This window comes from Thermobia domestica, chromosome 2 (genome assembly GCF_964235325.1).
Source record: "Thermobia domestica chromosome 2, izTheDome1.hap1.1, whole genome shotgun sequence".
NCBI lineage: Eukaryota > Metazoa > Arthropoda > Insecta > Zygentoma > Lepismatidae > Thermobia > Thermobia domestica.
Window position 1 is genome coordinate 42,946,917 of NC_137455.1, and position 25,311 is coordinate 42,972,227.

The 25,311-nt window shown below is 36.1% G+C and overlaps 1 protein-coding gene across 1 annotated transcript in view; it reads right to left on the reverse strand.

The window, feature by feature from the left end:
- Positions 1-3,728: 3,728 nt before the first annotated feature.
- Positions 3,729-25,311, reverse strand: part of Mtpbeta (mitochondrial trifunctional protein beta subunit) — a 59,174-nt gene continuing 37,591 nt past the window's right edge. Inside the window, exons 8-11 of the mRNA XM_081740701.1 lie at positions 19,547-19,634; positions 15,330-15,480; positions 7,598-7,686; positions 3,729-4,419 (exon numbers count right to left, since the gene is read on the reverse strand). Coding sequence (XP_081596827.1) covers positions 4,360-4,419; positions 7,598-7,686; positions 15,330-15,480; positions 19,547-19,634 — 388 coding nt within the window. The 3' untranslated portion in view covers positions 3,729-4,359. The remainder of the gene's footprint in view (positions 4,420-7,597; positions 7,687-15,329; positions 15,481-19,546; positions 19,635-25,311) is intronic.

Consider the following 25,311-nt stretch of genomic DNA (forward strand, 5'->3'; position numbering starts at 1 on the left):
TTACATTCGTACAGGACGTTGAGAATAAAAGGATCAGTGCAGATCACAGCAGCAGTTGGATCTGTTAGTGGAATATCTCATTCCTATGATAATGCCTATTGTGTCAATGGCAGGAGAAATTCTACGTCACATGTATGTGCTGGTGGCTGAACCAAAAGGCAGTTTCCCTGCATCAAAGCCGGCCGATCCGGCTAATATAATCTCATTTGCTGGTAAAACAGCGAACATGACAAAACAGGATCTTAAGAATTTCTATACGGAAGTCATGTGGAAAAGCATTCCACGTGATAGAAAGACAATCTTGCTATTACTTGATTCGTGGAGTCCAAACAAAGACGACATTCTTTCGTCGCAGTGTGTGCCCGAAGGAGTTACACTGATCAAGCGACTGATATCTAATGGTTTTACTGGCATGATTCAGCCTCTAGATTTTCACTTCTTTCGCCCGTACAAAGCATTTGTTCGTTTGATTACTGATACAGCAGTAACAGAAAATGACGTGAACATATGGCATCGTGATAGGTTCATACAACTTCAGTCGTTTACAATTTACCAGTTCAGTGCTCCTCGTTTTCGCAATATGATTCGATTCGCTTTCAATCAGGCTGGATATTTGAATGAAGAACCTGGACGTTGGATCGCTCCTTACGACTACTTCTTTGACGGAATTGTTAACGGTAATGTGTCAAGTGTAACTCGATTGCCTTTGTCAGGTGTGCTCACTGTGAGCAGAGCATTTGTGCAAGTCATGCACTCTTTTCTGAACTACATATTGATTGTACTAATTGTCTGGAAGAAAGACCCAAGTTCAATTATGACTCAATACCACTTTGGTCATTTTTCCTTAAATTTGCAACTTGTTTATGCGATAACAAATGCTGGTTAATGATAAAGCAAAAATGGTTATACCGTTGGATTTATGGTAAAATTTGCTATTAATACGGTGTCAATGTTATGCGTTTTGTTTAAAACTTTTGTCTGATTCAAAATGGCGGATTTGAACATGGCCGCCATCAAGGCAACTCTTACCATAGACCTAATATTTATCCACCTGCTTTTTATTTAATTATTATCATTAACACAAAATTTACACAGTGGGGTAAAGGACTAATACATATGCTGCAACAATATTTAATTTCCCTGTAATTTTTTACCAATTGCGCGTAAATCAAAATTAACGTCACCATTGTTCTGATTAAATTTGCGCCTTAAATCATGTATCACATGACCCTATTCCTATTTTAAAAACTTAACCTTAATTCAAAATAGCGGATTTCAAGATGGCCGAAGTCAGGTATACCCTTACTATATGACTTCCCCCTAGTCCTAATATGTACCCATATATTTGTTATTCACCTTTTGTCGTTACAAGAGGTTTTACAGAGCTTTTACCTCCAGCTGTATGAAGACTATTCTGTACTTCCATGTGATGTTCTGGTAGCTGTATCTCCTAAACCTCTGGAGCTTCGCACCTACAACTTCACTGAAATACTGACCACATTTAGTACTACTTTCTCATGTGTGTCTCAGTCAGCAACTCGATTCACCCAAACGTAAGGTTTACTTGTAAGGAAATTCGAGAAGAAAGAGCTTCGCAATGTCAAAGTTTTTTGTGCTGCAAAGCAAATCTTCTATAGAAATTCATAAAACTCTGCAAGATACTTTAGGGGAACACGCTCCTGGATATACAACAGTAGCGAAGTGGGTGAGGTTTTTTAAGACTGGTCATCGTGAGACTGAAGATGAACCTCGCTCAGGCAGGCCTTCAAGTGCAGTGACCACGGAAAACATCGACAAAGTGCATGACATGATCATGGAGGATAAGCACATATCGATCAAAAACATTGCTGTGTGTGGGAGGATATCACGTGTGTGTGTAGCTGTCATAACAGCAGAATTTGGACATGCAGAAGGTTAGTGCCAAATGGATCCCAAAATGTTTGAATGCTGACCAGAAAAGAACATGGGTGCAGATGTCACAGGAAATTTTGCAAAAGTTTCAAAACCCTGATGAGTTCTCGCGCAGTCTGGTGACAAGATGAAACATGGATACACTACTATGATCCAGAGACTAAACAGCAATCCATGGAGTGGCGCCACAGTGGATTTCCTCGACCGAAGGCAAAGATCAGCTGGTAAGATGCTTACATCGGTGTTTTGGGATAAGGACGGTGTCATCCTTATCAAATATCTTAAAAAGGATGAAACCATCAATGCTGGGGATTATTCCAACTTTTTAATTAAGCTGGAGGTTCTGAAGAAAAAACGTCTGGAAAAAGTGAGCAATAGTGTTCAGTTTCTCCAGGAGAATGCACCCTCCTACACGGCTCATCAAGCAATGCAATTGCAGGTGAATCTGGTTTCACCTGTGTACCTCACCCACCCTACTCACCTGATATAGCCCCCTCCGACTGTCACCTCTTCCCACATCTCAATGACAAACATTTTCCATCCAATGAGGCACTCATTGCAAAGGTGGAGGGCTGGTTTGCACAGCAGGACAAGACGACGTATTTGCAAGGGTCAGAAATGTTGCAACATCGTTGTGAAAAGTGTACTGAGCTTCGGGGGGAATACATTGAATAGTGTATTAAAATGGTTCTTCCAGGTAAATTTCTTGGTGATTTCATAAACTTTCCAGCCTCCCCTTGTAAATGTTTTCAATGGTTATATTTCTTCCGTTATTTAACCATGGGTTTACAAGTCACTTGAACATGTCTTTTATGTTGCCTTGTTCATCTACTTTATGTACTTGCTAATCAACATATTTCTCCAGATATTTATCCGTCTGCGCCATATAAGTGCATGGAAAATCGTGGGGTCCGCACGGATCCCAGGTGTGCTAAATACGTTTTAACTCTTAAATGTTCTTATAATTTCCAAATACTAAATCGTACAAGTAAATTGTTATGAGTGAATTGGAAATATCCTATAAAGAGATGTCCTAAGTCGTAGTCAAGAATATTAAGAAAACAGAGAAAATACAGTGTGGCCCAAAAGTAGGTATATAGTCCCGTAATGATCAACTCATTGCTTTTTTATATCATTTCTTATTGTTATCCATCAGGTAGACTTAGTTTTTTTTTTATTATTATTTGTTCTTAATGTCTTTTTACTTACATATATCTTAAGCTAGGAACAGCCAAAGCAAATAAACCTATAAGCTAGAATGTTATACTTGATCAATGCAGGGGTGTACACCTACTTCTGAGCCACCCTGTATATAAACAATGAAGCCTTGGGCATCATAAGGTTAAGAAAGGCTAAACAATCAATGCGGAGAATTATTGAAATTTCCTGATGCCGTTGTGGGCCACAACTGACGAAAAATGACCTGGCAAGCTGGAAAATAGTTTCATCTTTCACCAAGATAATGCGCGTATTACACAACCGTGTCATTGTTTAGCATTAGCACACGCTTCAAGTAACATTTTAGTAGGCCCCGGTGATGCTATCATGGTGGCTGTGCGTGCCTCGTGCAAAAACCAAATTTTTTTTCGTTAAGGTTTGGCAAGACTGGAGTACCAACTGGAGAAGTGTGTGGCATTGCAACGGAACTAAGTAGAAAAAATCCTAAAGTGGAATGCGCATTGGACATTCCCTATGTAGGCTCAAGTGTAATTAAGGGCATAATATACACACCAGTCCAATGATAACATGTGTTTGTGATGATATGCTGCATCAGTGATTTTGAAATGGTTAACTATAAAGAAAAAAAAGAGGCACAATACTTTTCATGCAAAGAGAATCTATTTTCTTTTTTGTCCTGATTTACTTATACATTACAAATTTCATTGTAATAGCTAATTTCAAACACCAGCAATTTTATTGAACTCCAAAAAGTTTCTATACAAGAAATAATTAGGACACTTCGGTTTCATAGTTTACAATTAATATTGGTACTACATGTATACCAGCACCTTAGGGATGATTTGCATCTTATCACAATTTAAGCACCTTTACAAAATGTACAAGCAATAAAAATATACATTTCATTAAATATGTATTGGACGTCCACAATTTTGCTTGAACTATTGACAAAAATGACTAATACGAGTTAGGAATATATATAAAAAAAAGGAATTACATAAATACATATCGAATTGAGTTCCATAAGTTATCAGACATATCGCTGAGTGGTCGCACCATTTACCATAAATCCTTACAGTGGCCATCTTCCAAAGACGTGCTCTCCAGTTCTCAAGAAACAAGATTTTAAACCTTATGCTAATACTGGACTAATTAAAAAGTATAGCATGTGTCTCAGTTGTTGTTATAGTCCCATCAATCAACACGTTGGTATATACAAAAATTGCATTGCTATGTTGCATTTTGGAAAACAGCAAAATATCACTGTGGTTAAATGAATGCTGGGCCCACTTTGCCTTCTGGATGTCTTTCTACCAGCATGCCAAAACCCTGAAATAATTACACAAAATATAACTGAATTATTTCAGTAAATAATAAATAAATATTTAACTGAAAAACACTGAGTTAGCCTCATTGTACCTATCTGATTTCAACCCCAAATACACTACTTTGACGTAACCAAATATACAACGGCAGGGTAACAAGATTTCGTGGAAAAACTGAACAAATGCGACTGGTCTAACGTAGTAGCTGTTGTGTAAACACTCAATACGGGTGACACTATGACGCAGGTACACTCATGTCCAAAATGATTGTCGCATATCTATAACTGTCTTCTTCTAACAATATAATTTGATAATCATTTTGCAGTGTATTTTTAATACTGATACTATGTGTACAATAGGAAAATGTATATTTGTGGTAAATTTCATAGGAAAAGAATTACAAATACGAAAATTAGAATGAGTAAAACAAAATTATGCAGAATGGGCAAGTAAGTTTATTTTCGTTTTATTGTCCTTATTTACTGCTCTTTTGACATGAAATTTGTCACATACATGTCTTTGCCGATTAAACGCATACTAACATTATAAGAAATACTGGGCGAATTCATTATCAAATTATATTCCTAAAACAACATATTTATAGACATGCGACAATAATTTTGGACATGAGTATACGTAGCTGTGAGATGACAGTGTGTATCCGAAATCGCGTAATTAAGTATGTGGAGTGTGGCAGAAGTGTTTTTGAGTTATGTATTTAAATACCTCCGGACTAAAAGTGTTAACAGGATAACAGTTGAAATCAAACGAGATGTAAAGATATATATAAACCCAAGATCGGATCAACGCCACGCCTTTAACGTGCGGTTATCTGAAGTACTAGGAGCAGAGTTGCAAGATCTTACGTTTTTCTCGTCAGTTTTACGTTTTTCTGACATATTTTATTTTGTACGTTTTTATTTTTTCCGTAAAACGATTTCTTCTATTTTTGTAACTCTGGACAGTGGAACGACAAGTACAGACAAGTAAATTTCTTCACAATGAAATAAATAGTAAACACAAAGCGTATTTTCTTTCTTTCTTTTTTTCTTAAAAACTTAGTTTCGTTTCACACCTGAGAGATTATGGTCAACTTTCAAACAGTTCCTATGTGAATACTGAAACAGATCTATGATCTCCGGGTGCAACAGATGGATAGTAATAGATTTAATTTCCTAAGTAGTAAATTTCCGCCACTCCCGCTCTTAGTAGAAAGACAGAGAAAAAGATTGGATCATTCCTTAAGCCGCTGATTGATTCAAAAATACAGAAAGCTTGTCGCTATCTATTACCGTTTTTATTCTATGGCGATCAACGTTGAAATCGGAAATAGTTGATTTCTACCACTTCCGGTTTCAATAAAGGGTTAACGAAGAAGTTGGAACCTATTTTTTTAGACTTTGAATAGATTGCAAAAAGAACTGCTTCTCGATATCCCTTACTAGTTTTGCTCTGATACCTGTCCACAGACAGATAAATGAATATAGCATTCTATAAGACTTCAAACAATGATCCATAGCATAGTTTGGAAATCTAAAAATACTACCGAATCGGAATCATATTTTCCTCGAACATATTAATGAAATTTCTCGTTCCTTTATTTCGATGATTATTACTTTAGTTTTATTGTTCTTTTTGTGACGAATATTAGTATACAAATAAACTCAAATCACTTGTTGACCTTTTTACTGACAGTCAGTCTCCTGGGAGAATGCTTTATATGCATTCAAATTAAGTTGAGACAAATAGACTTTGTCCTTAGAAATACTAGTAATGTATAATACCAAGAACTGCTTGGACATCAATATAGCTCCAACCTTGTTACCGATGATAAAAAGAGATACTAATTGTACAGAACGTCGATGTCTTTCAAACTGAGCTTGCTATATTATTCTCTGCTCTTCCCCGATGGGAATTACACATATAACTGAAGTGATATTGCGAAGTTCGTGATGCTGGTCTTAATATGTATATATAATAATTATTGCTTCTTACTGAAGGATGGGAAGAGATGGCTCAATGATAAGAGTGCTACTCTGGTACGAGGAGTCTCTGGTTCGTTTTAAGACTATGTGAGTTAGCCGTGGAATATCATCGTGCTTATGATTTCTCTAGGTGTTCCCTCTTTTCTCTCATTCTTCCATAATCATTCACTTTCGCTTATCACCTGTCTTCTTTGGTCTAAATGGTATGGGTATGAACACTGAGTTATGGTTCAATTGGGAAATACAAGTTCATATGTGAAATACTTAGTCTAGTCACAATTTCAAATTGAAAGTACCGTATTTACGCGATTCTAAGACTCACTTTTCTGTCGATTTCTTGGCTCCAAAATCAAAGTGAGTCTTAGATTTGAGTTATGCAAATTTAGGCCAGATTAGAGGAAGTTTTGCCAAAAAATTGCTAATTCCATTAGTCACAGTTCTGTAAAGCCTGTGTATTTTGTGTGTATGAACAGAATGCAGAACTAAAATCATGTATTTTACGCGAAATAAAAACCCTTTAAAATAAGCGCGCAAACCAATGGCAAATGAAAGAGATGAATCATTCTTGTGAATTTACGACAGTGGAGATTTTCCTTCCCCTCCCACATACCGCGGCTGGTGTCTTCCTCCGTTTAAAGAGCACAAATAAGTGAGTCATATATCTTGAAGCACGACAATTGATAACAAATACATTAGGAAAAAAATACCAGCAGATGCACATGAATATACCGTAAATTCCAGCAGTAATTTCAATGTTTCTTTATTTTCCCATACCATTATTTGTTTTCCCATGTTTATTAATAATTTTTTTTTTTCATTCTTTAAAATCAATGCAATGCATTTTTTTTTTCATTTTCGCCAAGGATGCATCTTAGTAGTAGTTCGATTTTTCTCCCGGAGTTTGTATGAAATGTCTTGATGTATACAATTATACATTGGCACAGTACAGCGTACAGTACACAAAATTTTGAATTCTTTACCCAATACTATATAATATACATTTATACCATTTCGAAACTATATAATATATATTTATACCATTTTGAAACTATATAATATATATCTTTTATACATTAAAAAAAAGTTTTGGAAACCGTATTAGCAAGAGATCCTTCCCTAAACACACTGTATATAGGACCAAATTAAGAAGGTTCCAATGTAACAGGCTTCATTGTACTGAAGGTATATGTTTCTTACCTGTCCCCCAGCAGCACAAGCAGCAATAAGAGCAAACTGTCCATCTTCCTTGATCAAACGGTTAGCAGCATGAGTCGTCAGACGAACACCTACAAAGAACAGTACAAAACTCAAAACTACAGGCACTTAAGAGACTAAAACACAAACGATAAATTTACTCCTTCTATCAAAGTATTGCAGTTGTACGCTTTACACTGGAAAGTAGCATTGTTAAATTCATTTCAATCTGACCTTTTACAGTATTAAGTATTGGCACAATATAAGACGAGATCATTATTATTTTTATGTCTAGAGATTTAGGAAATAGGAAAAGGTGTTTATATAATTCAATAAATTTGCGCTTTCATGTTTCGGAATGCCACTCAACTAAACAGTATGTGGAATTTGTGTTGATCCACTTTTGAGATAAATTAATGCGTAATCTACGTTGATCCTCTTTGAAATAAAAGTAACATCTCAGGAGATGTTTCAGCAATTCCAGATTAAAAGCTATCTTCAAATTGCCCCTGAAACGCTAAAACTTACTATCCTGTATTTTCTCTGTGTTAATTTGAGTAATAGTCTCTGGCTAGTTATTCTTAGATTATTACTGAAAGAAAGCTATGCACCTCAGAAACTATTTTATTTTATTATTTTATTTTCATATATTTTAGAATATTAGTCAATTTGTACCAACAATAATTCATTTCTTTCTTTTCATTTTATTTATTTATTTATTCGGCTTAATCTTAATCGACACATATGTGCCAAAAGAATTTATACACCCTATACATTTATATGCATACACTATTTGTTACAGTTATACTTTTATTATTTATTATTATTATTATTATTATTATTATTATTATTGTTGTTGTGTGTATGGAGCAGTTTGAAACTCCACTCTTTTCTTTGGTGATACGGATTAGAACTATTTGATTCTTTCGTACATTTCGTTTCTGGAATCCAGGACGCACTTCTAGTACATACAGTTGCAATTCTCTCAGGGACTGAACTTCCAGCTTCTTCTGAACACAACTCGTAAGATGGCATACCTATAGCTGGGATTAGATGAAACCTCTACATTTTTCACTTCTAACAACTTTATTGAGATCCTTAAAAGTACATAATTTTTACTGACATCTGTGAATATTTGACACTATTTTTAAATATACTAATTAACCCCTCCCCCTGAAAGCCTTCGGCTCGTCTCCGAATTGAATGCAAGCGAGCGACATTTGTGGTGTAGGTAGAAGGCAGCTACGCTAGCGACAACTTTTAGCCTAACTGAACTACTGGGACTGACAGACTAAAGCGTATTGTTTTTTATAATAAGGATTAAAAATATTTAAATATTTTCATGTAGGTCTTAATGCAACCCATAACTTTAAGTGTCTTGAGGTTTTAATATTACCATTACTCATAAACCGATATTCTTGCTAGGATGAGACAACACATTTTGCTTTCAACTCGATGTACTTTTAAGTCTTGAAATAGCATATTTTTTTATTATTATTTTTATAACAACTTATTATTATTATTATTATTTATTTATTTATTATAACAGAATAATCAGACGAAAGAAATTACGAATTTATTCATGTAAAGAACATCTCCAGTGACGTCCTATTTTCTTGACCGGTGAGCACCAGGGTCGATATGGGTATGTAGAGAACGGGTGGGCTCTGTAGGTCACAAAAACGTTGATCTCAATGTCGCAACATAAGGTGTGTTCGAACAGGAGTCGAGAAACAGATCGCCAGTCCCGACAATTTTGTAGTCCCTTCTCGGGTCGTCGTGCACCACGGAAGACGCTTCTGCTGGAGATCCTTGGGTTTGTCCTAATCTCCTGAATTTGCTGTGTAATTCTATGCCGCACATTAGCCATGAAGCCACAGATCTAGCAGGATCCTTACAAGAAGTGACGAGAACTGGCTTAAAAGCACGGATTGTTTACTTTTGGGGAACGTATCTCCGGTGACCGAAGGGCTCCTCGGGCATTGTGGGTATGGGAACAACAGGAAGACACGCTAGTTTCCGAATATGCAAACCCAAATGTCGCACTTGAAGTTGTTTCAGTGCCTGAGCCCAAAACAGCCAGACACTACTGATCGCTCTCTGCTATTTTGACCCATGCGTCAGCTGAGCTTAATTTGTGTGTGTGTGTGTGTGTGTGTCAGAGAAGAAACTGAACTGTGCCTCCCCCATAACACACTCCTAGTTACAGGCCTGCTGGATATCACAACTAAGCCCAAGAATGGTTTCCAAATGGAACCAAACCAAGCTCAGCTGACGTATGGGTCAAAATAGCCGAAAGCCATCAGCAGTGTTTGGCCGTTTTGAGCTCTGGCACTGAACAATCTCAAATCTGACAACGGGTATTTGCATATTCGGAAATTAGCATGTCTTCCCGTTGCCCCCATACCCACAATGATCGAAGAGTCCGTCGGTCAGCGGAGATACGCGCCCCAAAAGTAAACAATCCGTGCTTTTAAGCCGATTCTCGTTACTTCTTGTAAGGATCCTGCTGGATCTCTGTGGTTTCACGGCTAATGTGCGGCATAGAATTACACAGCAAATTCAGGAGATTAGGACAGACCCAAAGATCTCCAGCAAAAACGTCTTCAGTGGTGCACGGTGACCCGAGAAGTGACTACATTGTCGGGACTGGCGATCTGTTTCTCGACTCCTGTTCGAACATACCTCACGTTGCGACATCGAAACCAACGTATTCGTGACTTACAGGGCTTACTGATTTTCTACATACCCATATCCACCCTGGTACTCATCGGTCAAGAAAGTAGGGAGTTAACAATGCATTGGATGGAGATGCCCTTTTTGTTTATTACTCGCTGGTCTCCAACGGTAATCTACTGTCGACAGAGACCATGCACCTCAGAATTTTGTCAACCTGAAGATTTTGCTTAAGGGAATTCTCAAGTCACTTGGTCGCCGACAAAACACAACTGTGTTATTTCTTCCTTTGATCATATGATATTAATTTATTACATTATATCACATGTATGACAATGAAGTCAAGGATATCTTTCGCATTGCTTTTTTTTTCATTCGTTGTTTTATGAAAATATGAAATTACCGTTGTTAGAAATATGCTACAACTGTTCCATGATGCTAGCAGTAACAGCGACATGCAAAACGACAGTAGTACTTCCTTCATAAATACTTCTCAAGTCTATCTATTTTCAGTAACTGTTAGAGTTCAATACTACTAAGTGATCTTCACTACAAAGACTCCTAGTCCTGGAGAACTCTTTAAAGTTTTGCTCTAGCATATGGGACGTTCACTCTGTACATGCCTTCATACAGAAGTGAAACTACGGCATATGCGTATCTATTACACAGACCAAATATAATACACACACACTATACTACATATGAATAACATTGATTATTTCTACGTTTATTTAAGGTCAGAGTACCTAAAACTATCGCACTTTTAATTTCTACTCCTGCAGAATCTTTCCACTGTATAGCTTTAATTTAAATGAACATTTTGACGCACCTTTACTTACAGAAGAAATTATAACACCAAATTGGCAGACTGAGGTAAGTATCCTTTATATATTTTACCAATATATCTAAGCATGCTTATAATGCTTGAGCCTGTGGGTAGAGCTCGAAAGGATTTGAAATATCATGGAGTAGAACAAATATCTGGACAGTAAGTTAATTTAATAGCTGAAAGCCATGCCTGTGATTAAATTCCATTCAAGAATCCACAGTTTGGCCACTCTATTTTCACAATTTTCACAACAGTGCGAAATCTCATTCCTTGATTATCAGTACCTGAGAAACCATGAAGGAAGTAATGTTTCTATACGGCTCTTCACGGAGAAGTATATCTCCTTTTATTCCTTGATGTTTTCATTGTTTTTGTCTTACTTTTTTCACTCTGACCAGGTCTCTAAGAATAAACCGAATATTAGGTGGTGTAAGGATTCTACAGGGATCGAAATTAGAAGTGAGATCATTAGTATAATTCCTGAGCATTAATCTATGCCTGAGAGCATTTTAGATTTAGCAACTAAATATCATGATCAGTACCTAATTAGCCAATAAATATATAATTTCTACACTTATAGTTCGGACAGCAATATTCGAAAGTATCAAACTGTTAAGTATAGGTGGACATATATATATATATATATATACACAATCGTTGGAACTTTAATAGTAGCAACACTGCTTTAGAGACGCTACGCAATGTCCCTCGTGTCACATGTTAGGTTACATATCTTCCTTTCCTCAGCGCAAATGGACTCTCCCTTCTGACGTCACGTGCAAGGGTAATAGACAAGAAAAATAGAGCCTCGCCCGCGGTCTGTAATACACACACACATAAGCGGGCGGTGTAAGGAAAAGTTATTGTTATCACTATATTTTCGAAACAAAGAGTTAGAAAACAATTAAATGTGCCAGAGGCTGTAAAGCACGAAAGTGTGAACAAGGTCTTCAAGAGGCTTGCGGGGAATCTGCACTGCCTTACGAACAGTGGCAAGGTGGGTACGAGCCTTCAGGGAGGGGCATGCAACAGCCAAATTGTGGAAGACATGCAACAGCCTGGTCGTCACCGTGTCAATGAAGAACACGTGAATGTGTTACTGGACATTAATCGACGACATACTATTCGTGAACTAGTCCATGAGACAGTATTAACGCATACGGCTGTTGAGCACATTCTGAAGGAACGCTTTGGCGAGTTGACGGAAATGCAGAGACAGCTAGACACGACGCTGCTCGTACCAACTTGGAAGACTAGAACGGGAAGGAGAGGCTTTCTTACGCCGTATCATTACGCTGGATGAAACATGGGCCAAATCGTACGAGCAACAATTGAAATTCCAATCAAACGAATGGCGTCATTATGGGTCACCACGAAAATCCAAAGCTCGTTAGAACCCAAGCAATATGAAATTTATGGTGATGTTCGTGTACGACCGGGATGGTGTAATCCTAACTCATACCGTTCCCTCACATCAGATCGTCAGTGCGCATAATTTTGTTCCTTTCTGGAACACAATTGCGTCGAGCTTTGAGAAAGAAGCGACAATATTTTTTGCAGAACCCAACCATCATTTTGCTGGAGAACGCTCAGTCGCATACAGCGCAAGATGTGACCGATAGGGATGAGAAGTGCTGTATCATCCATCCTACTCCCCGGTCTTAAAGTCCTTATGACTTTTATTTGATCCCTAAGATGAAGGAACTTCTTCAAGGCATTCTTTTCATGACTTCAAGAGATTCTTTAGGAAGCAGATCGATCTATTAGAACTATCAATACAATAGGTGCTGCTACAGGTATCCAACGACTTCCAAATCGCTGGCAACTGGTTATACACAATGCGTGTGACTACACTGAAGGACTGTAAGCCTTTGTATCACGTATCCACTTTATATATCAGATGTGAATAAATAGTTGTCACTGTTAAAGTTCCAATTCAAGTATATCCATCAAACACACACACATCAATGAATACAGAAGTCTTTGCTTCAAGAATATTAAGACCTAAAATCATACAATAATACAATCTGCGATCAAATACTTTCCATTTGTACGGTGAACATCTTGAAGAGTAATCTTATCAAAAACTCGAAGGTACTCAATTTTGTTCCTTCAAATTCTTATAGATCGTTCACGAAAATACAGTAAACGTTGTATTTTCGCTGACAACTATCAGCATTTTCAAAACCTAGGTAAGATACACTATTTGGTAGGGATCGAAACTATGGAAAATTTAATGTTTATACTCACAAATAAGATTTTCCATACTACCTATCCCTACCAAAATACTGTTCCTTACGTAAGTCTTGAAAATACTGACAGTTATCAGCGGAAATTGGATGTTTAATATAATTAAGATTAGGAATTAGATTAGATTGCTAAGCTTTCGGCTCTATGACAATATTAGACCGTCACGTATAGATGGAGGGTGGCGATCACACTACCCGGGAATAGGGGAGGAAGAAAGCAGCATGGGACCATTATGTTAGGTACCATCCCGGCATTTGTCTGGTCGGAATTCGGAAAAACTCGCTCAGGATGATCGGTCTGGAAAAACTACACTTTTTTCGACCAGTGTTCCCACCGGAATCGAACCAGGGACTGCTCGCAGTTTACTTTTATTTATTATTAGTATTAATATTATTTTCTTTTCTTGAATGATCTATAAGAATTTAAAAGGGCAAAAGTAAGTACCTTTGAGTTTATTGATAACTTGTATATCGTTCAAGAAAGACAATCTTCGTATGTGCATGGTGTTATATATATATATATATATATATATATATATATATATATCGTAGGTAAAGTCATACCTGTTTTTCTCAAAACGATTTAAGTTAAGTTTAGCGTCCCGTTCAGCAGCGAGGTTACATGAGATCTGGAGCAATAGCTTAACGTGGAAAAAAATGAAATGAAATCTTCGAGTTTTACGTCCCACAGTTATGCCCGTTAGGCTAAAGGAGACGGTGATGATGAATGAATGACATAGTAGAATGGAGAAAGTGGGAGGAAACAGGGGGGGACCCCGAGGAAACCCACGCACACGGTGTTTGTCCACCCCAAGCACCAGAGGTGAACGCTCTACCACTGAGCCACCGCGGCCCCTAGCTTAACGTGGAATCCGAACCACGAACTCCCACCGGGAACCGAAGTCGAGCCTTCCATGCCAAAGGCGCGTTACGCTGTCCACATAGCCACAAGAGTTTTCACAAAACATTTCCGGTCATGATACTTAATGTGGCACTTTAGAAGTTTACTTCTGTCCTGTGCACTTTAGATAGCCTTGTCTTGCATCCTGCAGACGCTTGTCTTGTGTATCATGGTTGACCTTACTCGTTTTATCTTGCATCTCCAGGACGACTTTAGTTATTTCACAAGTCTCATAATTTGCTTAGTACAGTGACTCTTTGTATTTCTGATTCACAGCGTTCATAATAAATCAAGATTTTTCAATGATATTCCAACGACAGAGCAAATCGGGGAGCCTGGACGCAGATTCAGAACCAACGGCTTAAAAATCTCTTTTCTATGAGTATACAAACTAATATATTTGGCACTGGATAGAAACTGTAATTGTCCCACACCTAATAAATAAACATAAGGAACACATTTAACGTAACTACGTATTACACACGGAAACATTTCTATTCAATAAATTATTTGTAAAAATTTCACTATTTTTGTTGAGCTAGTGAATTTTAAATACACTGATTGCAAATGCGTTTCAGAAGACAAGCTTACAATGTTATATGGTTACAACGTACAAGTGTGGCGTCTAGATAATAGCGAAGTGCATGAAAGTCGTGCCCAGTCGACCAAAAACTAACAAAACTGATAACAATGGAATCTCTTAATTCGTCAGTGATAGTGCGCTCTGCTCCGAAGTGTGAGGCCCTGGTTCGATCCTAGGTTCTGCGAAGTGGACTCTGTGGTGGACAAACTGCGTACGCCGGTTTTTTCCGAATTCTCCCGTTACGTCCACTTTCTTCATTCCATCATTATCCCTCATTGCATTATTACTGTCTCCCTTAGCCTCAGTGCACGATCGTAGGATGATACCAAAAACAAACTCCGGTTAGAGAAAGGAGACTAACATACCACGGGATTCGAACTGTTTTGAACAGAATTACAGTTTCATTTACAATCATACCTATACCACTATCAAGAGAAATGAAATATTAAAGTAAAATCGAATAAAATAATAGTAGTAATGAATAAGATTAATTTTACCTGTAGCAGCAAATGGATGTCCTATGCTGAGAGATCCTCCCCACAAATTCCATTTATCTAGAGATGGAATGCCAACTTTACTATTACGATTCAGGTATGTTTTGGCAAACCAGTCTGAATCCATAGCTTTCAAATTAGCCAGAATTTGTCCCTGAAAGTACAAGCAGAAAACCTTAATTATTATTTAAATAATTGTAAAGAAAACAGTAAACTTCCTGAAATATTAGTTATTTTCTTGCTATTTTCATTTTATTGACAAGACTTATCCTGTTAATAATTGCAGAAATGTTCGAAAGATCATCATATGAAAAAAAAAAAAAAAAAAAAAAAGTATTAATAATAAGATTTGTTTGTGTCGCTGGATTCGTAGTTTTAAAGACATACAGGGTCTACTTACGCTGTGCGTGCTCCCCCCCCCCCCCTTATTTATTTATTTTTTTACAGCAAAACAATTGTATTTCATTTCGCGCTTCCTGTTATTTGTCGTCTTCGTTACCTTTCATATACAATGGTGAGCTCAACTGGTCAGATGCACGTTCAACTAGCCTCACCAAATACGTTAAGATAGGTACAATAATTCTGTACAGATTGCTGACAGAGGGAAAATGAAAGGTGCTGCCACCATACGGCTATCTCCGGTACTATACACGGTAATTTCTAGATAATGCCAGCAAATGTGGGGCCAGATTGTTACTAGGTGAGAAGACTGATAGACGAATGTCCTGTTCCTCTTCAACAAAACTTGCAACCTATTAAAAAGTATGCATAAGTAGGGTCTAATATGAATTAATTATTTTTACACGAATTAATTGTGTATTAAAACAAACCACGATGCCTTCTTATCTTAATATTTAACGCAACCAGTTTCAACGACTATCAGGTGTTTGTCTATAAATCTATATTACTGTAAGCATTCGTTGATGAGTTTCTTTTTCCTTTCCTTCTTATTCTATATATGGACCGAAATAAAGTAAAAATAAGTTATGTGTTTAAGTTTCTCTGTTTCACGTCCTAATAGAATACCGGGATTATGAAGGACAGGGCCTACTATTAATTGGGCTCCAAACAATAACAGAAACTCACACCCGACACAGTTGCCGGATACGCAGACCATTATGCTAGATCACCATCCCTTACAGTACGGGCTGCTCCCCACCGCATAACTTTGCCTCCATGAGAGCTGATTAGAGAACCAAGCAATCGGTTCCACCTTAATACAGTTACATGACAAAAGTTAGTTATATTTGCCATTTCTACATAAATACACGCTATCACTTTTGAAACTGTAGTTAATACAAGCAGTGCTTACTTAAAGGACGCAAGGAATTTTCTTTTTATTTACTTGATAGTACTGTTAATAAAAGTAAAACTGACATTAATGCTTTCATTCTACAACCAATGAACCAACCATAGGTGCAAGGTAGTCACATTGAAATAACTACGCGTATATACAAAGTATGGTACTAACTCCCAACGCCATTCTTGATGTATGATCAGCTACTTCGTACGAGCTTGAGACTACATGATCATTTGACTACAACGAAGGTTCCATTAATCTTATTACCGTAAACTGAAATCATACAGCTAGAAAAAGAACAATTTCACTGTGCTCAATTTATTTACAGTTCAAAAAAAAATCATGAAAGTGTCAGTATACCGCCTACAAAATTACACGTGATTTAGTAACAAGTAACTTGCACAATGTACGTTTTATATGTTCATATTACAGGTAATTTAAACCAATATAAGAAATACTATTTTGAAAAAAACTTTCAATTACAAACAATTACCTTCAAAAAGCTTAAAAACAACGGTTTTAAAAATACACTAAAAAAGCGAGTTTTCATTTACTTATTTTCGTGGGATAAAATGAAAAATGGAACTAATAGGGTTCGCTGGTTTAAACGTTTAAGCCAAGTTTTTTTTTTCTTTCTTTCTTAAACCTTTATTATCTTTTTCCTTCAAAAGATAGCAATTAGTTTAAACTAAAAAATAAATTTAAAAGCAAAAATGCCAAAAATGAGTAAACTTTATGACGACGTTTCCACTTATCTCAGATCGTCAATATCTTTTATCATGCATTAGAAAACATGAATGTAAGTGATTTACTGAATCAAAAATATTTTCTGCATATGTATATGTATAAATAGTTCAGAGCCAGAAATGACTCATATTTTTATTCAGTTCTTTTATTGATATGCAAATAAGAAGTAAGTCGCTGTATTTCTGATTCAGTAAACTAACTTCGGACTAAATTAAATTTTCTATACTCTATACTCTTTTGAAATTGCCCATTTATTTTGATGTATGTAACTGTACAGTGTCTTTTTGCACTTCTGAAGTAATTCTTAAAATATTCTCAATTTCTCTCGGTGTAAACCGAGTAGTGGTTCAGATGCTACTTTGAGCTGAGGTGAAGTTTTTCCTAATCTCGCTCTCGCATACGGATGTTAACCAAACAGACTTATTTCTATATATATGTAATTAAAATAAAGAAAAGCAAGTTTCCTTTTAAATAACATGGTTTTTAACCCTAGGGATTAAGGCTAAAAGCACTAGGCGTTCCTAAGGTTGTGAGCTAAAAACACCACTTAAACATTAAATCTCGCCCAATGCCTTTATTCGTAGTCCTATTTCTTTATTTTAACAAAAAAAAAAAAACTTCTCTTTAGTGCATTTCATTTAAAAAAAATGTATTTAAATGCTCTCTTTTCGGTTATTTATTGCAATATTCCCTCATATTAGTAAATACCACGTGCTTGAGCACAAAAACCACCAGGCAGCCGACGGATATCTCCGAAGAAATACGAGAAGGGTCCCTTCAACCTCTCCAGACGTTCCGCTTCCAAAACTGACCAAAACTGAAAAGAGGACGCACACGGTGTAGAAGCATCAGCACCAACTGATCACATCCGATCTCTCTCTCGAAGCTGCTCTGAGCGTGAGAGACTTCCTAACCTTAAATCTGTTTTGCATCGGGTAAGAGATTCCTAACCAACAACCAAAAGGTCTCCGGGCAGAAGGTCCCACTAATAGAAAAAGGATTATTGGAGATTTTACTTATTTGTGAATCTGTGTACAAAAGCTGTATAGAAACCTATAATATAAAAGGTGAGGGCAAAAACCAATGTACCACTTCTCTACCATGTATTACATTATTTAGTCTTTACTAAACATCCAGAAAATAATTCTTAACGTTTCCGTTAAAAGCAACACATAGATGTTTCGAACTGAAACTGAATTACTCTGCCAGCATTGAAATAATGTTTAAATAGCTGATGTTGCCCACGCATGTACTCAATCTAAATATGTTTGTATTGATTAATTTTACGGTTAAACGATATGCTAAAACAGCTGTGGCCAAATTCATGAAGCTTCTGAGGTTCGTTTCGTTTTTAAATCCTACTGTGAGCTACCAACCAAAAGAACTACCGCAGGGTGTCTACTCAAATTCCAAAATGAAATTTCGTGACCTTTTCTTTCACAAACCATAAAATTTACTAACATTTGAGAGCGAATTGGACCAAATTTTTATTCCTGCAATAGAAACGTGCTTTGCTTGCGATTTGGTACGGTCTAAAGCTGAAAATAGACATTTTTGGTGGTGAATTTTCACGTTTTTAGAACAAAATTTTCCAGTCTATACTATATTTCTCCAGATAAAAAAAAAAAAAAAAAAAAAAAAAATCGTGACCTAAAAGCTAAATTTCTTGACTTTCATGACCGTTTCCTGATTTCGTGACTTTTTCATGACTTTTGTGACCGATAGACACCCTGTACCAACATTTTTTTTTTTAAATCTTACATTTGTTTATTGTCTATAAATTTACATTTCTAGTAAATATGAAATCAACTAGCCAATATGTAGCCAATCAGAGTGTTAAAACGATCTACCAAAAATGTCCCCGCGAGCTACTAGAGCTCGCGATAAACCATTTGGCGATCACTATGCTAGAGTGAAAATTATATGGTAGTATTGAATTATTATCGGGTTTATGTGTGTAATTTATGTTGCAAGATTTCTCTCTAACAGAAAAGTAATCTAGTAAAAGCACGAAACAAAACAAAACAAAAAAAGAAGAAGAAACGGAAAGCTATAAAACATTCTGATGATACTAATGCAAAAAACGAAGAGAACACATTAACTCACCCCACTGAAATATCATATTACTACACTATTTCTTTAAATATCTGTAGCGATCACTTTTTCAACTTACAGCAAACGCTTCATGCACTTCCCATACATTTATGTCACTGAGCTGCAGACCGGCTTTATCCAAAATTCTGGGTGTTGCGTAAGTAGGTCTGTAAGAAAAAAAATAATGAATTAGTTTAATACTGTAATAATCTAATTATATTAATGACTATTTAAAATTCCGGCAATTACAGATTCTACTAAACTTTCAACGTAATTTTATGGTATTCAAAAATAATACAAGGATTATATGAAGTCTGTAAAATAAAAAAAATCTACTTGTCATTATTCTGTATCATTGGCGTTCTTTAGAAATTAAACAACTGATGATTATGCCAGGAACATTATACTGTTTTAGACGATGACGACTATAGTAAATTAGTAGTAATAAACAACGAAGCCATAACCGAGGATATTTACCGTCACGACTACTGTGGCGAGTTTAAGTGTTCCAGTCGAAGCTATTTTGTAAGTCAATAGATTTTATGAGTTTGTTTCGTGTTCACTCTTTTAGCTAATATCTGCTGATGAGAAGAGTTAACCCACAAAGAAGAACGTTTTTCAACTTTCTGCGACAACTTATGAAAAATCCAAAAACTTTCTGCAAGTATTTTAGTAATGGCGTAGTAAAATTATAACAAAATTTTCAAGTGCATAAAAAAAGTTTTTATAGTTTTTTTTTTTTTTTTTTTTTTAACTTATAGCATTCATATTTATAGAGAAATATACTGGGAACTTATAGGGCTATATAATAACTGAATAACTAACCGATCAAGAAATATGCACATATATTTATTCAAAAAGAATTACAGATATTTACTTTTTTTTTAAGATCATAAAACATGGCAATGAATGATTTAAATCTCCTTGAATTCTTACAGCTTTGAATGTCACCTCTTTAGACATTAATTTGCCTCCAGAAATAGGCTTGAAATAATTGTGGTATTGACTACTATATTTCTGACATAAACCATTTTCAAAAATTCTGTTTCCCTTGTAACCAGCAGGTGGTCCATTTATCTGGATGTAAGTCAACATGTCAGTTTTGCCAATCTCTTCAAATGAAAGATAACTGGCTGCAGGGCGGTTAATCATTGAACTCCCAGCTTTCACAATGACTCAGCAAGCATCCTGCTCCGGACGGCTGTGTGCTACGGTCTTGACTCGGCTCTGTGTGCTGTAGAACTCGTATTTGACGACTGTACGTACCGCCTGCTCTTCCCTTTCGCGCCTCTCAAGTTTATTGGTATTATCATGACTATCAAACGTTAAATTGTTCTGAATTGTGTTTTATTTACGAAGAAGAAAATCTTTCTGCAACCTTAATTTTTATTTACAGAGTAGACAGTCTTTCTGAGGCAGTAATTTTCGTCTAGAGGTTAGCCAATCATTCTGCAGCCCGCATTTTCTTTCTGCGACATTGTCCTGCTTTGGGAGTGCTAAGTATAACAAAGTTTGGAACTGCTGAGTTGTGCACAGTAATTCTATACTGTACACAGCTGGTATAAAGACTATACTTTAAACTTTACCGTAAATTTTGAAATTTCGACAACTAAATCATCCTTTATAGGAACGCAAGTAGAAAATAGCTAAGAACAGAGCTATCGTATTCGCGTTACCTGATAATAGTATGAAATCTATTCTTACAAACAAACGAGCGAAGACTAATCTAATTAACATGATACTTTAAGCAGACTCTTATTATGTTAGTGTCAGTGACGAAACCAGCTTGAATTTCTTGGGGGAGGGTCAAGCAGAGGAGCAGAGACATTTATTGGGGATTCTTGTTTTCATATACTAAAAATAATAGTTTTATATTATTTAATTTACATTAGAATATGTGTCAGAGGCAGACCTGTAGCTATGGGGAGACGGGGCCAGTCCCACTCCCCAAAAGATAGTCGTGCTTCCCAAGTGAAAAATTAACATAAATTGCTTTTGGTATGTTTTATATCAGGTTTGTTAGTTTAGAAATATCGTTTATCGATCGGTTCAAGTTTTCGTAATTTAGGGGCTCAATATGGGCAAAGGTTGAAGTAACAGGGGAATGGGAGAGCATCAAAGGACCATAACCAAAATAAGAAGTATTTTTAACCTAATCTCAACATTACTCAGTGATATTTACACTAGGCGTGGTTTGACTGACAAAAACCTTTAGAATAAATTCCATGATGTATTACATCAAAACAGTATATATATTCTGAATTAAATCATTGTATATTTTATTCAGCTATCCTCTCGAATCTCACTAGATTGCACTGAGTATGTAAAATATATTTTTAGTGAAGGCGATAACAACAGGTACCATGTTAAGCGTGTGGCTGAGATAGTAGAGTTTCTCTCAGTAAATGAGCTACCATATTAGATGTGATGGCAGAGATGGTACTGGACGAAGTAAGAATAGAATATGATGAAAGTGAATCACAGTTTCTTTGCTTGAAAGCATGTGAAACACGAGACTATTCTGGTGTGGAAAATTTTTGTCAGTAGAGCCTTTGTATTTCAAGTATGCCCCTGCTGGCGCTGCTGTCGATGTGTTTTTCCGTACCTTCCTCGAAAAAAGACGGCCAAGTTGCTTTGGCCGAGATCCTTGAGTAGTTGGATGCGGACAGGGTTGCTGCAATGAATTATTTCACGGGCTTCGCTGTGCACTGTCTTATTAGCCATTCTAAGTAGTCTACGATCTTCACTCGCCAAGACCAAATGAGTGAATGGCAAATTGGCAACACAGTCGAGGTAATTCACTTTTTCCCCCAAAGCAAAGGAAAGGTTTTCTCCGCAAGAGATTTGGGGGAGATAGGGCCGAAGTATGTTTCACATATTTTCCGAGGGCACACTTGAAATAGAAAAGCTCTACTTGTGAGATTTGTGAAAGAAAGAAATGCATGAATCCCTCAAAATGAAGGAGTGCATGGACATTTATTGGATTTTTTTTTAAATTATCGAATTCATAATCTAAAGACATACTGGAAAAAGTTCTTGAAACTTTTTCCAAACCAGGATTTCGAAAAGAAGAAATACTTTGTTAGTACTATGACGGTGCTAGTGTGATGGCAGAATCTAAGGGAGGTGTTCAAAAATTATTACAAGAAAAACTAAAAAAAAAAAGTCCCTTATATTCAACAGTCCCTTATTATAGCTATAATCATCAACTTTGTATAATATTTTATACTTGTTCACCGATCCCTAATGTGAAAGAGTATTTGAAATTAGGTTGGTGGACAGTTTTTTCAGAAAACATTGAGTGTCACAAATGTACAAAGGCCAGAAGCTTTACAGGTTGATGTATCAACGATGTACTGGACACCTAAAAACAGTGAAAAATAGTAAAGAGAATTTTTTTTATGATAAAGTATTTGTTCTGGAGTTCTTTTCTCAAGAGAAATTAGGTCATATAGATACTGAGTTATCTATTGAAGCTACAAGATTTTTAAGAAACATTAGAATTGAGTTTCATTATCGTTCTAATGTTACAAATGATACCAACATTTGGGCCAGCTAACAATGCATTACAACACAGAGAAATGCATCTCGGAAAAGCAGATCAAGTTGTGAAGTCTTATCTGTCCGTTTTGGAGCAGAGGGTTTGATAATATGCTTACTACAGCCAAAGACAAATTATACAAGATTTGTACGACATCCTGAGTTCCCTCCTTTCAGCGAATTCGGAAGATTCTCCCGTCTTTAAAAGATTTTGTTGTTGAAGAAATACCTAAATATAACTCAAGATGAAGAAATTCATCTAAAGCTAATTTTTGATTAAGCATTCGACGATACAATATTAGAAACTAAAGAGAGATTTGCAGGGAATAATGAATAATATTTTAAATCCCTCGACTGTTTGTTGCCATAGTCAGGGATATTTCTGCACAGTTCTGAAGTATTGAACTACTGAATTTCCTAGGCTGCAATAAACAACTTTTCCAATTAGAAGTTGAAGTTGTTAAAGTAAATATGTTATCCAACAAGAGTGACAATAATATTTTAAAGATCTTGGATATGCCGTATCCGTATAAAATTGCTTTTCAAAATGCAGGTGCTACTTCAACAGTAACATCTGAAAACTCATTACATCACAAAGAGAATAAATGCTCTACGATAGAAAGTCCAACCTTGTTTTATTCGCATTCGAAAAACAATACTTGAGCACTTAATACTGGAGTTTTTTGTCGACAAATCTTGAAGACGCTCTCGACAATTACAACTGTAGAAGGCTTATGAGAAATGAAATAAAACTTACGACCCTTTTCAATATTTTCTAAAACAAGTATACACAGAGGCCTATCAATCAGTATGGCTTCTATTACTTCTTGTGCTACAGAGGCTCAAAAGGTAGTCTGTTAGACAAATATGAGTATTTTCAATTGTTCAATTTGAAATAAAATAGTCTAATCCTACTTCATTAAGTATTCACTACACAAAAGACAGAAGTTCTCGATCGTGCTAACAATGTAAGCGTACATACATTTTGTTCTGAAGTGTTTATGGTGTACGGTTTCATTCATTTTTGACTGTGATCAACCGAGAAGTTTGTTTCCTTCAGGTATTCAAATAATACAGGGTTAAACAGTACAGTAGTGCAAATTGGAAATAGAATTTCTTGAGTTTCTAGTTTCTAAGCATTTTTAAAGCGATATCGCATCTTAGTTTGCTACACAAAATCACAGAATTCCGATACAAACGAAAAACTGTATCGCAACTCATAGAACTTTCCTCCATGAGAGAAGTCAGAGTGTCTACTAAAATTCCAAAATGAAATTTCGTGACTTTTTCGTGACCTTTTCTTTACCAAATCTCACAATTTCCTAACATTCTCAAGAGCGAATTTGGGTGCAAATTAGGCCGAAGTTTCATCCATGCGATAGAAATGTACTTTACTAGCGATTTGGTAGCGTCTAAGGCCGACCATATAGACATTTTTGGTGGTGAATTTTGACGTTTTATAAAACAAAAATTTCCAATATATACTTACATTTGTACAGTTTAAAAAAAATCGTGACCCAAAAGCTAAATTTTGTGACTTGCGTGACCATTTTCTGATTTCGTGACTTTTTCCTGACACTCGTGACCGATAGACACCCTGGAAGTTTATATATATCAATCACATACAGTTGTGGTTATTCTCCCCTCGAAAATACACGTTTTCCTCTAGATTCCACTTTGGTTCTCATTACCACATACCAATGCACTTTGGATTAAGAACTATATTACCTGAAAATGGGTATAAAATTGACGACAAAAAAACAATGTGCACTTCGACAATTTATATATAACACAATGAAAATAAAGCGCCTCAATAGTTTTTGGAAACAAAAAACCTCAGCTTACTTTTTGAAAACTAGATAATTAGCGAAAACACTTCCGCTTTTTCTGTTCTCTGTTGTTTCAAGCTATGGTAATTCGTAAGTAACACATCTACATAATTATTTCGTAGTGTGGACCCAGAGATGTTCTTTTGCTACTTCGTCTTGTTTATCATTGAAATGGCGAAAAAAAAGTAGTGTTCTGTTTAGAACTTTTAAAAATGGAAGAATGAACTTGATCCAGGTAGCATTTGGCTACAATACGACTTAGGAAATTAACACTTGTGTGAATTACGTTATTGAGCTTTCACAATAAAGGTTCACTTTGTGGGCTATGTAACACCAACTCTACGTTTCTTGAGACAATATTACAGATTCAGCAAAACTCAATGCAAGCACATTGTAATCCTGCTACCATCTTAGGCAATCTGTAGAACGACAATATATATATATCTATTACATACAAAATTTCTTTATATTTATT